At 51.0% G+C, this 12706-nt stretch overlaps 2 protein-coding genes across 3 annotated transcripts; one reads left to right on the top strand and one right to left on the bottom strand.

Annotated features, from left to right (window-relative positions):
• Positions 1 to 19: 19 nt before the first annotated feature.
• On the bottom strand, positions 20 to 5572 carry DERL2 (derlin 2). 2 transcript variants are annotated; one of them, XM_083806040.1, is made up of 7 exons: positions 5413 to 5572; positions 5146 to 5211; positions 4803 to 4876; positions 4263 to 4356; positions 3570 to 3765; positions 2874 to 2964; positions 20 to 949 (listed from the first exon to the last, which is right to left on the bottom strand). In XM_083806040.1, the coding sequence occupies exons 1-7, from the start codon at positions 5503 to 5505 to the stop codon at positions 844 to 846; spliced, it is 720 nt and encodes a 239-aa protein (XP_083662166.1). In that variant the 5' UTR covers positions 5506 to 5572; the 3' UTR covers positions 20 to 843. The 2 variants fall into 2 exon arrangements, with proteins under 2 accessions (XP_083662166.1, XP_083662167.1); XM_083806041.1 differs by lacking the exon at positions 20 to 949 and adding an exon at positions 964 to 2205.
• Positions 5573 to 5701: 129 nt separating this feature from the next.
• On the top strand, positions 5702 to 6890 carry MIS12 (MIS12 kinetochore complex component). The gene has a single exon (XM_083806042.1). It carries the CDS (start codon positions 5893 to 5895, stop codon positions 6517 to 6519), a length of 627 nt encoding a protein of 208 aa, XP_083662168.1. The 5' UTR covers positions 5702 to 5892; the 3' UTR covers positions 6520 to 6890.
• The last annotated feature ends 5816 nt before the right edge of the window (positions 6891 to 12706 follow it).

Below are 12706 nucleotides of genomic sequence, written 5' to 3' on the forward strand. Positions count from 1 at the left end.
CAAGAGTAACAAAAAAGGATCCACAAGACATTTTATTCAACTCATCATCTGAGATATTTGAGCAGTTCCAACTCCAGACAAGCTCTCTTCCCTAGTGCTCCAAGTAATAAAATGACTGCTAGAAGTGTGCATGTGTGAGGGAGGGCTGGATTTTGCAGAACTACCTATTTAGACAAACCAGTAAGACTCAGACCTGGTTATCAGAACACGCAATCTTTGGGGGAAAAACCATCAAAATGTAGTCTCAGTCTGCAAGTGTGTTCACACAGAGGCACATTCCAGAAACAACTGGCAAAATAAAAAGCCTGTATGTATTATGCTGAATGCTGTATTTCTTACAAGTCAAACAAGACTGGAGACATTAGCATCTCAGACTAAGAAACTTTTGCCATTGAAACAGGGACTTACACTTCCAACCATCTTGTAGCTGTTTTATCCAAGAATAAAAAAGTTAAAAAATATGTTGTTTTTTTTTTGTCCCCTGCAAAGTTTCCCATATAGTTTCCTGTATCAAATAACTTGAAAAAATGCTTTAGAAATCACTTCAAACAAGTACTCATGGTCTTGTTAACTGAAGTTGACAGGAAATGGTTTCCAGTTTTAGTTTTTTTGGCTCCACTGGATTAATATTTGCGTTACCAGCACAATAAATTCCCCGACAAGGGAAGACACTGGTGGCCTGGAAGCGTCTTGGATTAGACTGCCCTTTCATAAAGTGCTTGTATTCAAAACCATAGAGCTGTTGAAAAGTGTTCTTTCCACGACGGGGAACGAGGGACTCCCCGGTACAGAACATCAGGTTAGTCTCTCCCAGTTGTCGCTGGGTTTTGGCACAGCCACCTGTTAGCCTCCAAGGCGTTGACCTTCTCCCCACGCAAATCCTCCTGGCCGTTCTTCTGGCAAGGGATTGTAATTAGGATCATCTTCTGGCGTATCAAATATTGCTTTCCTGGAAAATATATTTTCTTCTTTAGAATACAGGTTTCACAATAAAACCTAGACTGCTCAAATTCTACACGCGTACACTGCCCTCCCTCAGAAACAGCGTGCCAGAACACCGCTGATTTATACCCAAGTCACACGTGCTCTCCAATTAGGAGCCATCTGGAAGGAGGTCTAGAATTATGTGGCTAAATCAACCGAGACTGATGAGATTTAACTGAAAGTTAAAACTTCCATCTCCAGTGTAAGGCAGAATTTCATACAGCTAGAATGTTTTCTCAAGACTGGGTAAGAGAGAAAAACATGAACAGAATACTGAAGTGCTCTTCGTGTCTTAAGAGGCAGACAAAGTAAGAGTCAAATACCGTCGGTATTATCTCAACTTCACAGACAAAATGCAGGCATTGACAGGCAGACTTGAAATCCACAGAATATTTTATGTTTGAGACAGCATTAGAGATCAGGAGTTTACAATTTACAAAAAAAATAAACTAATCATGCTTAATCTTGTAGGTTATTCAAACTCCAGTTCGTTTCGTTTCCAGTTCTAGTTTCGTTTTTCCTCTCTTTATAGTTTTTTTTTGTGTGTGTGTGTCCAGAAACAACAGTGTAGTAGATGCTTTGAAAAAAATCAGGAATAAAAAATCACAGGCTGCATAAGAACAACTATTATATCCAAGACATCTGAAAAGTAATGTGTTTAACAAGACAGTCCTTAGAGGAGCTGAGGGGATTATTTCTCTTCACAAGAGTGACAGGCCGTTTCAGAGGTATTTTCAGAGTGGGGAAAACGGAAAATACCAAGAGTATTAGAGGATTACAGCTGGCACATCAAAGAAAATTAATGAATCTGGGAAAAAAAAATCCACAAATCTGGACCCAGATGAGTAACGAGCAGCCTTCTGAACACACACGTAAAGGGATTTAAATGGCAGCCTGAGAACAGGGTGGCACTTTTTCCACGGAGGAAGAAAGCTACCGAGGCAGCATGCACTGCTCTGGCAGCTTTGCGATTCCCTCCTGCACACAGCTGGGTGAGAATATGGGAGAAGAGAAATCCCAAACACTCCCTCGTTACACATCTGTAATTGGGCTCCCCGTTTGTCTGAGGCTGCATTTACAGGCAGGCAGCCTGCACCGGGCACGGCCTTTGGCTGCTCAGGCCAGCCAAGAGGAGCGCAGAGCTACCGAAGCGACCAGCGCAGCTGCTCCAGGACAGCTATTGCCGCAGGATCACCCGAAACAGCTGCTGAAGGCAAAGCCCTGCCGAACAAAAAATTCGCACTGCAAGTGTACTCAACCAATCAGTTAAACGAGTCTGAATATGGCACTTTAATTACTGAGAAGAGAATCGGCTCAGCTCCAAGAGCCTCACAGACCCCACCTTCTGATGTCCCAACTGCCCCGCTCCAGCCAGCTGCTCCCACCCACGCTGCCGTTCAGCTTACAGCAATCACGGCCCTTTGTGCAGGAGGCACCTGAGCAGCACCGCTCGGTGCTATAAACACTGACATCTTCTGCCAAAGTTGTGAAAGGAGGGCGATTTACAGACAGAAAACATTAGCTATACAGCATTTAACGATTGCTCTGCTCACACCTAACCGGACTTGTTCCTCACACCTCAGTAAGACACGCACCTTTGGTGCCACCAACAGGCAGAGCTCGGTTAGCAAAGCCTACCAAGCATTACCAAAGACATCAAGGGTTACAGAAACCCTTCAGCCCTTCCCCTTGAGTTACCTGCCACCTACACATCTGTACGCCATCCCCTCCTCTGTTTGGCAACAGCAGTTAAATAAAACAGCGAGTGCATCATACTGCGGTTCTGTCTCAAGCTGCCTTGTTTACCAGGAGTCAGTTGGGCTGAATTACGAACAGCTTTCACACCAGCCCTGTTGTAAATCCATTCCAAATCAGAAACCAATACTTACAGGACAGATGGTGTTCTCAGAAGCCTTCCTCCACCAGGCTGATTGGGAAAGACATCCTCTAAGAAAAAATATATATGCCCAACTGCAATGCCTAATAAAGAGATATCAAACGGTTATTTCTCCAGTGCTTCTTTACAAGAGCTTCACAAGAGTCTTCAGGGGAAGAAAAAAGAAAAAAACCTGATTCCTTCACAGAAAATATTAAAATATAGAAATACAAAAAACAATGAAGCATGTTGACGTCAGGTGATAAGCTTAACTTACACTGCAAGACGTTAACACAAGGAAAACAGTCGTCACTGTAAAACATACTGACATTAAGGCTTTAATAGAGTTAATAAGACTAGTAATTGTAAGATGTTTTATACCAAAAGTCTCACATCAATAATTAGATTATGCATCTGTGCTGATGTTATCTGCGCTGACATTATTCCTTCAGCTTAAGGCTTCACTGATTCCTAGCATTAAGGAGCCAAAGCCTCAGAAGCTCTTTTAATCCTTATTGCAGTCAAAAAAAAAAAAAGTGCTACAACAGTTAGAAATCAGAAAAGCCTGGTATAAATACACGATCATTATATCAGATAACTAACGGTAAGCCACAAGAAAGCATTTAGCACCAGGTTTTTTCCCCCCACACTCCTTGTTTCATGTAAAACATCAGCAGGACCAGATCCTTGTGATTTAACAGTTCCTTACCCAGAAGATCCACGATGATGGAGTTCCCCAAAAGCAGTGAAAAGCCCATCAATACCCACGGTAGAAATGGGGCTTGAAAAATAAGAAGACCAAAGAAGTTCATGCGGACGTAGGGATTCCTCCGGCTCCACACATACACCAGCATTATCGTGAACGCCTGACCCAAGAAAACCAGGTTTACAAACAGGCCAAAAAGCTGCAAGGGGCGGTTAAAGGAAACAGTTCACCAAGTAATTGTTCTGAAGTCAAGCGGGGAAAGAATTTGTCAGCTTGACCTGTAATCCCACGTTTTCCATACAATTCTTCCTTCTACCTTCCCGCGTTCAAGTAAGTTGGATCTACAGTCAAATTCAACATTTAAATCAGGATTCAGAGTGCCCACAGCATGAATAATCTCTTTAAAATAGAATTTAGCGTGAAATCACTGAAGCAATAGCATTGCTCAGGTAACCCGGGCACGATTACGCACTTGAGCAGTGCCCTCACCCAAGGATATCATTTCTGTAATTCTGCTGAGCAGCAGAAGGTAAAAGACCTTAATAGCAATGACAGTCACAATGCATTAAAAAACACTTTAACAAGTACTTCTGTTCCACAACTTACAAGACAAACACGCTATCATCTGAGAATTAAGAGAAATTAACAGCGTGGTAGATTTCCTAAAGTAGCTTGGAATAAAACCAGAAAGGATACAGTCATTAAAAGTCCTCCAAAAAGGAACATAAATACAAAATCTGCCGTCCGACCTCGGAAAGAGCCTTCTTCAAGCATTCGGCAGTAACGGTATCTGAAGTCACAGGTCAGGAAAATTTGATAGCAAGTAAATTTGAAGAGAGAAGGTTTCAATTACACAAGATACGCACCTAAGCTCAGGTATCAACTTAGTCCGTTAATTGGCTCAGTCTGGGCACCACAGCAGAGGTCAGACCCAGGAGAAAAACATTACAGGGGAGAAAATTCCCAGTTTCAGAGCCAACCTGCTGGAAAATCCATGAAGGATCAGGCTTGTACAACAAAGGCTTAACGCCGCAGAAATAAATGGCGGGCCTCTAGGCAAGTTACGGAGATGCTGCTGATGTCTATGACATGGGTGAAATCAGTGCTGAGCTCCCGGGCATTTCACGGTGGAAGAGAACTGAACCTTTGACTATGGGCACACACAGTGACAGATGACAGACCTACACTCTGGAGCTGTGCTTTCTAAGGAGAGAACACAAACCCGATGAAGGATACAAAAAGATCATGTTAAATAAAAAATTAAAGCCAACTGGTCCAAAGAATAAGTAGTTTGTGATTAACCTCCATACCTGGAAACAAGACAGAAACAAGGCATTTAGACAAGACAGCTTATTTTTACCTCCTAAAAAGAAAGAAAAGTAACGGTGTAATTGAAATCTTCTTTATAGTGAATGAGTTTAAGGCTTGGGCTCCCACCCACCGATCCCTCTTTGGGTTTTTAAATGTACGCTTCTGACAGGAAAAGTCAGCGTGGTTCGTGAGGCTCCATCCCCAGCAGATGAGCCCTTGCACACCCAGCGGGCACCTTTAAAACCCCTGCCCCCCAGGGAACGCTCACCTGAAAGTGCTTAAATATGAGCTCGGGGTTGAAATACAGCTGGAAGGGCGTGATCAGCTCGAGCTGCTGCAAGGGAAAAGCAGAGAGCGGCGCAGTGAGCGCCCCAGGAAGCTGCCCGCGGCCTCCCACAGCCCTCAGAGCCCCCTCAGGGCCCCCCACAGCCCTCAGGGCCCCCCCCCATATCCCCCCTCAGGGCCCTCCCAGCCCCCTCAGAGACCCCCCCGACCCCTCACAGCCCCCCCCTCCAGCCCCCCCGGCCCCACGCACCACGGCGGCGGTGGTGAGCACGCAGGCCGTGGTGTAGGCCCGCGTCACGGGCGGCACCTGCAGGTACTCCTGCCGGAACGTCTGGTACGCCATCTTGGCGCCCCCCGCCCCGCCGCCGCCGCTTCCGCTTCCGGCCCCGCCCCTCCCCGCTCCCCAACCTCCTCGCGCCGCGCCCTCATTGGCCGAGCCCCGATAGCGGCCGCTCCCCCTCCCACCCCCTATCTTTTTTCCCGCCCAGGAGAGTCGGAGCGGGCGGGGATTGGGCGGTGCGGCCAGGTGCTGCTCGCTGATTGGCTAGGCCGCTGAGGCGGGAAGCGGCGGAGCCGCCTGAGGGGAGCGGCGCCTGAGGGGGCCCTCAGAGCTCCTCAGAGCCCCCCTGCGCGGTCCCTCAGCGCCCCTCCGAGCCCCTCACGGCCCCCCAGGCTCCCCCCCCGGCTCCCCCGTCGCAGCGAGGCTCGCTGCCCGCCCCCCCCCGGCGCCATGTCGGTCAGCCCCATGGCCTACGAGACGCAGTTCTTCGGGTTCACGCCGCAGACGTGCATGCTGCGCATCTATCTGGCCTTCCAGGACTACCTGTTGGAGATGATGGCGGTGGTGGAGAGCGTCGTGCTGAAGAAGCTGGACGCCTCGCCGGGCAGCAGGGTGAGCCGCCTGGACGTCAGGAAGAGCACGGAGAAGTTCCTGCGCTTCATGAAGGATCACTTCGACCAGCTCTTCGGGAAGATGGAGGAAGTGCTGCTGCAGCTGGTGCTCAGCATCCCCCCGAACGTGCTGCTCCCCGAGGACAAGGTCCACCAGCAGTACCCCTACAGCGAGGAGCAGTTCCAGGCGCTCCAGGACGAGATATCTCGCCTGCGGGAGCAGTGCAGGGCCGAGGCGGCTGCCGGGCAGGCGCTGCGAGCCGAGCTGGAGGAGCAGAAGGCCGTCCAGGCCGAGCTGGAGAGGATCCTGCAGTGGTTCGACGGGCTGGAGAACACCTGCAGGGAGCACGGGACCAGCAACTTCAGGGAAAGCTTCGCATTCTTGACGCAGAACTCGAAGAAATTGCAAGACGTGCTGAAAGACGTCAAAGAGAAAAGCAAAAAAATAAAGAGAGGAGATGAGTGACTGTGATGGGCATTCCGAAAAGGCAGCAAAAAGCATGTACACAGCTCACCTAAAATGATAGTGGCTTAACTTCCTAGAAGCATTGCCCCGATGCCTTTACTCCTCTGATCCTGCCAGCATCTGGACTGAAAGCTGCTGTGCTTCTGCTGAACTCTGTCAGTTTGTGCCAACTTAGCAAATTCGGGAGTAGGGAGCGGAACAAAGCCTTGGTTTTCTGCCAGATGTAGCTCTGAACGTAGTGACTGAAAATGAATTTTTGGTGGGATAACTTGACAGAGGGTATCTCTGTGGCCTTAATGTTAACTTTGAATACAACGTAGCATTTGTTTATTTTAATATTTACTGAAAATAAATAAATACAGCCATAAGAATGTCTAGGTGTGATTTGCAGGCTGATAGCCGTTCAGGTAAGGATCTGATGTAAAACGTGACGGGCACTGAGCTGGGACAGCCCAAGGAGCTGCCCCGGGGCACCTCAGGCTCTGGCAGCACCAACCCACAGACGCCTTTCCCTTTCTGCTCCCTACAACAGCAACAGATTTTTAAAAATTTCCATATTTTAACAAAAGCTTTCTGTGTCCCAAACATGCCGGCTTACCTGCTGCCATCCCGAGGTAACTGGCTGGGCTCCTGCGCATGCTCACGCACCAACCCTTCTTCCTGGTGTGTAATATTGGGGTGGAAACAGCAGCGAGGTCCCCGGGGGACTCACATGGGTGGGATGGGGAAATTCTTCACAGTGCAGAGCAAAGGGGGAAAAAAAGGGGGGAAAAAGATCCCTTCTTGTCCCCATCCCGCAGCAGGGCTGAAGGGACAAACGGGACAAGGAGGAGCTGCCTGCGGGATGCTCCCCCACGCCCTGCTGTACCGACGGCGAGCCCCCTGCTCTGCCAGATATTTTCCTGCACAGGTGTTTTGGCCGGCCCAGGACAAGCGAGAGCGGCCCTGCTCCGAGACAGCCCTGAGAAACTCCCGCTGCCGGAACAAAATGAAGACCCACAGCAAAGAGGCGCAGGGACGGATGGGGTGACGGGGGGGGGTCTCCCTCTTCGTGTGTCTGCACTGCTCACCCTCCCTGGCTTCCTCCTGAAGGCAGTGAAATAAATGGGGCACAGAAAACGCGCGTTCAGATCGCATTAGCGGCCAAACATCCGATTTGCTCGAGCGAAGAAACTCGGTCAGAGCTCGGTGCTGGCAGCTCCTGGCGTTCGCTGCTGGGCTTCGGGACCTCCCTGGAAATTGCTTTAGAAAAGAAAATGATAAGCAGCTTTCCCCTGCTCTGCTGTACTCTAGGAGAAGAAAAATCCTTAAAATAGTTGGGAACAAAAGGAACACTTTCACATGCAAGCCCTTCTTTTTTCGCCATCATTAAACAATAGGAAAGAGGAGCGGGATTAAGCAGCGTTTGCCAGAGGGAAGCCTTGGAGGCAGCTCGGTGGGTCGGGAGCAGCGCAAACAACAACAAAAGGGCTTTGACAAGCGGCTTTCTGCGGGCTGGAGCTGCTCGAGGTGTGCAGGCCCCTTCGTGGACCTGCACTGGCTGGGGGCAGCGGGTGCAGGCGCTGGAAGCCCTCTCCGCGGGCAGCCTGGGCTCCCCGTGCCTGCTGGTGGGGATTTTCTCGCCTCTTGTTTCCCTGCAGAAAGGAAATTCCCCCGCTGCCCTGCTCTGCGTCGCCCCAGCCTGTCATTCCTGCTTAAACTGTTCGGATTATTATTCCCTCGTGTCACCTTAATTTCTAATAATTAGTATTTGGTACAGTGCTGGAGGAGAAGTCAGTTCTTAATGAATACGATAATAGGCGTGAAATTATAATTTACCACTTGAAAAAGCCATTTGGAAACGCAGTCCGTTTGAGGAGCGGCTTTCAGGCCGTTACCATGCCCCAATTAAACCCCGACCAAGTCCTCAGCGAGAGCCTAAAATTAACAGAAGCGCAGCAAGGAGACGCTCCCGGCCTGGGAGAGGACGGAGAGCACAACCAGTGACCGGCACGGGGGTGCCGATGCAGCAGAGGGGACCGGGCAGTGCCGTTAGCGCAGCAGAAGTCCTTGTGCGTTAACGGGTTCTCGGTGTCGTTCCTTCACACCTCTGCAGTCCCCATCACGGGGCATTTCTGCTTCCCAAGGTGCATCCCCGATGATCCCACACGGCATCGCAGCGCGGCCCTTACCTGCTCCTGCTGGTCAGGATGGCTGCGGCCCCGCACAACCCTGCCCCAAGCTGGCTTCGGCTCTTCAGCTGCTCCCTCGGGCTTTGGTGTGCTGGAAACAAGCTAGAAAACCCAACCGGGGGAAAAAAAGGCGGGGGTAAAAGTTTAAAGGGGTGGTCTGTGGCTGCCTCGAACACAAAGGAGTGAAGAAGCACGTCCCCTGATTTGGGGAGAGCTGCAGCCATCCTTGCCGCCACCCCAGGGAGGGTCCAGCCTGTAATGAGAGCGCAGAGACTGGCTGTGTCTGAAAACGCATCCCTATGGGAGAAATGAGCCTACGTGCCTTATAAAATCCAAGCAACCCCCTAGTTTATTTTTTTAAACAGGGCTGCATCTAGAAGGCGGTGATGGCTACACCCCTGGTTGCACGTAAGGTTTTTGCGAAGTGTTTCCAAAATAACTAGTGGGTTTTGCCGGCCAAGGAGCCAGAGCAGCGTGGGACCTGTCCTGGCTGGGAGGTTTTGGTCTCCCCACTCCTGTCGCCAGCCTTGGCTTGGCTCAAGGGGACAGGGAGCGGAGTCTGCTCCGTGCAACCCGAGCGAGGAGCCCCTTCAGGTGACGCACGACGCGCGCTTTCTGTCAGGGTTCGTCCTGCGCAGCTCGCTGGGACACCCGGGACCTGGCTGCGAAGGCGTCAGGAAGGCAAACACAGCCCAGGACATCGCGGCACACGGACAAGACTTGATCAAGCCCGTGTAGGTCAGTTCACTACACCCGCCTTGTAACTCGCATCCTTTTAAATTCAGGCTCACCGGGTGCTACCAATTTATAGACCAATAAATTAACATGTTTAGAGTTAGCAGTTGTTGGGCCTATCCTGTGCCGGGTCAGGCAGAATAGTCAGGACAAATGATAAGAAAAAAAAAAGCAGGCATGTTTAGTTTTTGTTATTACAGCAGCCAGAGATCACCTGGGGGAAGGTCCCGGGCGCAGCACGGCTCCGGTTGGTCCTGCCCAGCTCTGGCGGAGCCCCGCTCTCCTTTAAAGCAAATGGCAGGAGTCGCTGGAAGCAAACACCCGAGGCAAGACAACTCCATCCAGGGAAGGGACAAGGACAGACAGGAGCGGCGGGACCGCGGGGAGCAGCTCTGCGGTGCAGCTGCGGAGAGGCCTCCAACGGCAGAGAGCAGCAGCAGGCTGCGCAGTGCCCCCTTAGGAACCACACGCAGACCAAGCGTCATTTCTACGGACTTTATTGTCAGTTTCTTTTTGGTTCTAGAGTACAAAAGCATGCAAAAAATAGCCTCTCTATTCATGGTACATATTTACAGTGTAATGGCCACGTGCCATCACGGTACTGAGTGCATATACCTCATGCTGGAATTAGAGCAGAGCACGGACAGAGCCAAATGTTTAACACCGAGGAGAACGAGAGACTTAAATACCAACAGAACAGGTACACAGCATGAACCAGGTACACGGCAGCAAGGTTACGGCACAGAGGATCGGAATTACATCCTGAAACGTCACGATTTCTCGTTTTGCTTGAATTTACAGAGTTTTTCGGAACACTTGGCGTGCTACCGATGTCTTGTGGCCACTGCCTGAGGGCCTGGGCATCTGCGGGCTTTGCTCAGCAAACAACACTGCACGCATGCCCTGGTAAGGGGGGGAAGTTTGGTACCCAGAGTAGGTTAAATATACCCAGGAAATCATGTGTTACCAGTCTCCAGACCCCCTGCTAGATGCCTGCTGTGCTCCTAGCAGGGCTCCACACCACTGCCCGCAGCCCTCCTTCCTTTGCAGGCACCTTCCTGTTCACCCAGCTCCTGCCCTTCCTTTCTGCCAGCACCACCCGACACTGCTGAGATCACCTCTCCCGAAGCAGGACCCCCTTTTATTGCAGCAGAGCCACACTGAGCAGAATGACGGTGAAAACAGTGAAGATGGGGGCTCTGCTCCTGGAAATCACCAGTGGAGGTGCTTAGCACCATAAATAATCCATTTAACTCACACAGCCAGGCTGTCCAGACAGATTTCAGTGTTTGGGAGAGGCACAACTTTCGCTGCACTTGTTCTGAAGCTCCACATTAGCTGTACTAGCAAAGGACCATTTGCAACCACACGCCAGCTCCTCACGTACCTGGCTTTGCTGCTCGGGTGCCCACAGAAAGCCCACCCGCCAGCCCTGGCCAAGGGGACAGGCACGTACAGGCAGGGGCACAGCAGCAGGGGGACCCCACGCTGACCAGGTGCCCCCCCAGCATGTACCACAGGGGACATGCACGGAGAAGATACACAAACCTGCCACGGTTTCCGTGGCCAAAAAAAACACCCCGACCTCTCTCTGCATCGAGGACAGTGCCACAACCCCCGGTGATGCCCCACGGCAGGTCACATCCCCGGCTGGACCCGCAGCAGCACCCTGCACCACTTCCTCAGCACAAGCTTCCCAGTGAGCTTTCATCTTTCAAAGTCCAAGGCGTCTCTGATCTGCAACTTGCAAGATGCAAAGGGTGAGACACCGCCCGGACAGGAGATGCCGACCCCAGCTGCGACACGAACAGGACCACTGCTGATGCCACCAGCGTGCGACACACCTGGCCTTACCTGCCCTCCACGTTATAACCAAGGAACCACGGCAGAGACATTTGTGGCACCTGGTCGTTCAGAAAACCCAGCTGCTGTGCGGATTGCTGCTTGTATCTCAAGGCACTAGAAAAAAAAAAAAAGACAGCACACGCTTGGTGCTGCGGGTGATTTCATTCCCCTTGTGCCCGGAGGTGGCCGCAGGACTCAGGCTGCGCCACAGCCAGCACCTCTGAGCCCTGCCTGCAGCAGCACCGACACCTCCCAAAAAACCCACCCAGGGGCTAGCTACGAGCCCAGGCTGCTCTGCTCCCCAGCTCGAGCCACGCTCCCGCTGAAGGGCTGACTGTGTGCACGCACCACGGTTCCCCACACTGCTTTCTTGGGGCTGTGTCACTGAAAATCGCTGTGCAGCCCCAGAGGCAGCACACACGTGCACGTCTGGCTGAGGCAGCTTCCTAAGTGCCGTGAATTGTTACCCATGCATCCGCTGTAGTGTATCATTAAATAGCTGAAAAGCTCATTTATTTGCAAATGTGGTATCGATACTGACGTATTCTTGCCCAGAACGTTAGAGACACACTGCGGTATTCCTTCACACCAGACAGCAGATATTAAAACCGGATTTTTAAAGCAGAGATCAAACAGATGTGTATTTTCTCCAGAAGAGAAATCTCCCTCGCAGTCTCTCGATGCGGGCCCATCCCCAGGCCAGAAATGCTGACCGGGGCCATGCGTGCCCTCAGGAGGAGGAGCCCTTTGCACAACCCAGCGAACGCTGCTCAGAGCGGTCAGGATCTGGCTCTCACGGGAACAGCACAAACATTGGATTTGGAGAGGACCAAAAGGATTGTTTACTTTTTTAAAGCATCAGCGAGTGCCTACGGCAGCTCCTCGCACTGCTCACAGGCGCCCTGCCACGCCGAATCCTATCCCTTGTTCAGAGAGAGAACCGAGACAAACATTCAGACACCCAGCAAATGGGAACAACTTTCTGGAATGAATAAACGGGCCGGCTTGCCAGAGATGTTAGCGTTAAATGAATTCTCTCTCTAGTCTCTTCCTCTCCTCGCAGTAGGAACAGCACTGCTCCTAGCCGCCCTACACGCATATAAATGAGCAAGAATTTAACTTCAGCTAAGAAAATATCTTTGCAGAAGTCAACCCAAGCCTTTGAATACAGCCGAGCGTTTCTCTTGCTGCTAGCGCTGCTCCTGCCTGTCTGATCTGTGCAGCTCTCAGGCTGCCGTCTGCAACACGCTTTCTGGAGGTATAAAGGGAAAACCCACACGGCTGGCAGATTTGCTGGAGAAACAAGGTCTGACAAAAGCTCAGCTGTTTAATTCATTTCGTTTCCTGTGGAAACACCTCCAAAAGGATTTCTTTCACCAAAAAGGGCAATGATAATCACAAAAAACCACACCCATTCTCCCCCATCACCCTCCAAA

Source organism: Anser anser, assembly GCF_964211835.1.
Source record: "Anser anser genome assembly, chromosome: 20".
Taxonomy (NCBI): domain Eukaryota; kingdom Metazoa; phylum Chordata; class Aves; order Anseriformes; family Anatidae; genus Anser; species Anser anser.

Coding starts and splice junctions, on each gene's coding strand:
- DERL2 (XM_083806040.1), bottom strand. CDS start 5,505: ATGGCGTACCAGACGTTCCGGCAGGAGTACCTGCAGGTGCCGCCCGTG. Junction 3,766..4,262: donor TTGGAGGACTTTTAATGACT/GTATCCTTTCTG, acceptor CGCCCCTTGCAG/CTTTTTGGCCTGTTTGTAAA. Junction 2,965..3,569: donor CATCATCGTGGATCTTCTGG/GTAAGGAACTGT, acceptor TCTCTTTATTAG/GCATTGCAGTTGGGCATATA.
- MIS12 (XM_083806042.1), top strand. CDS start 5,893: ATGTCGGTCAGCCCCATGGCCTACGAGACGCAGTTCTTCGGGTTCACG.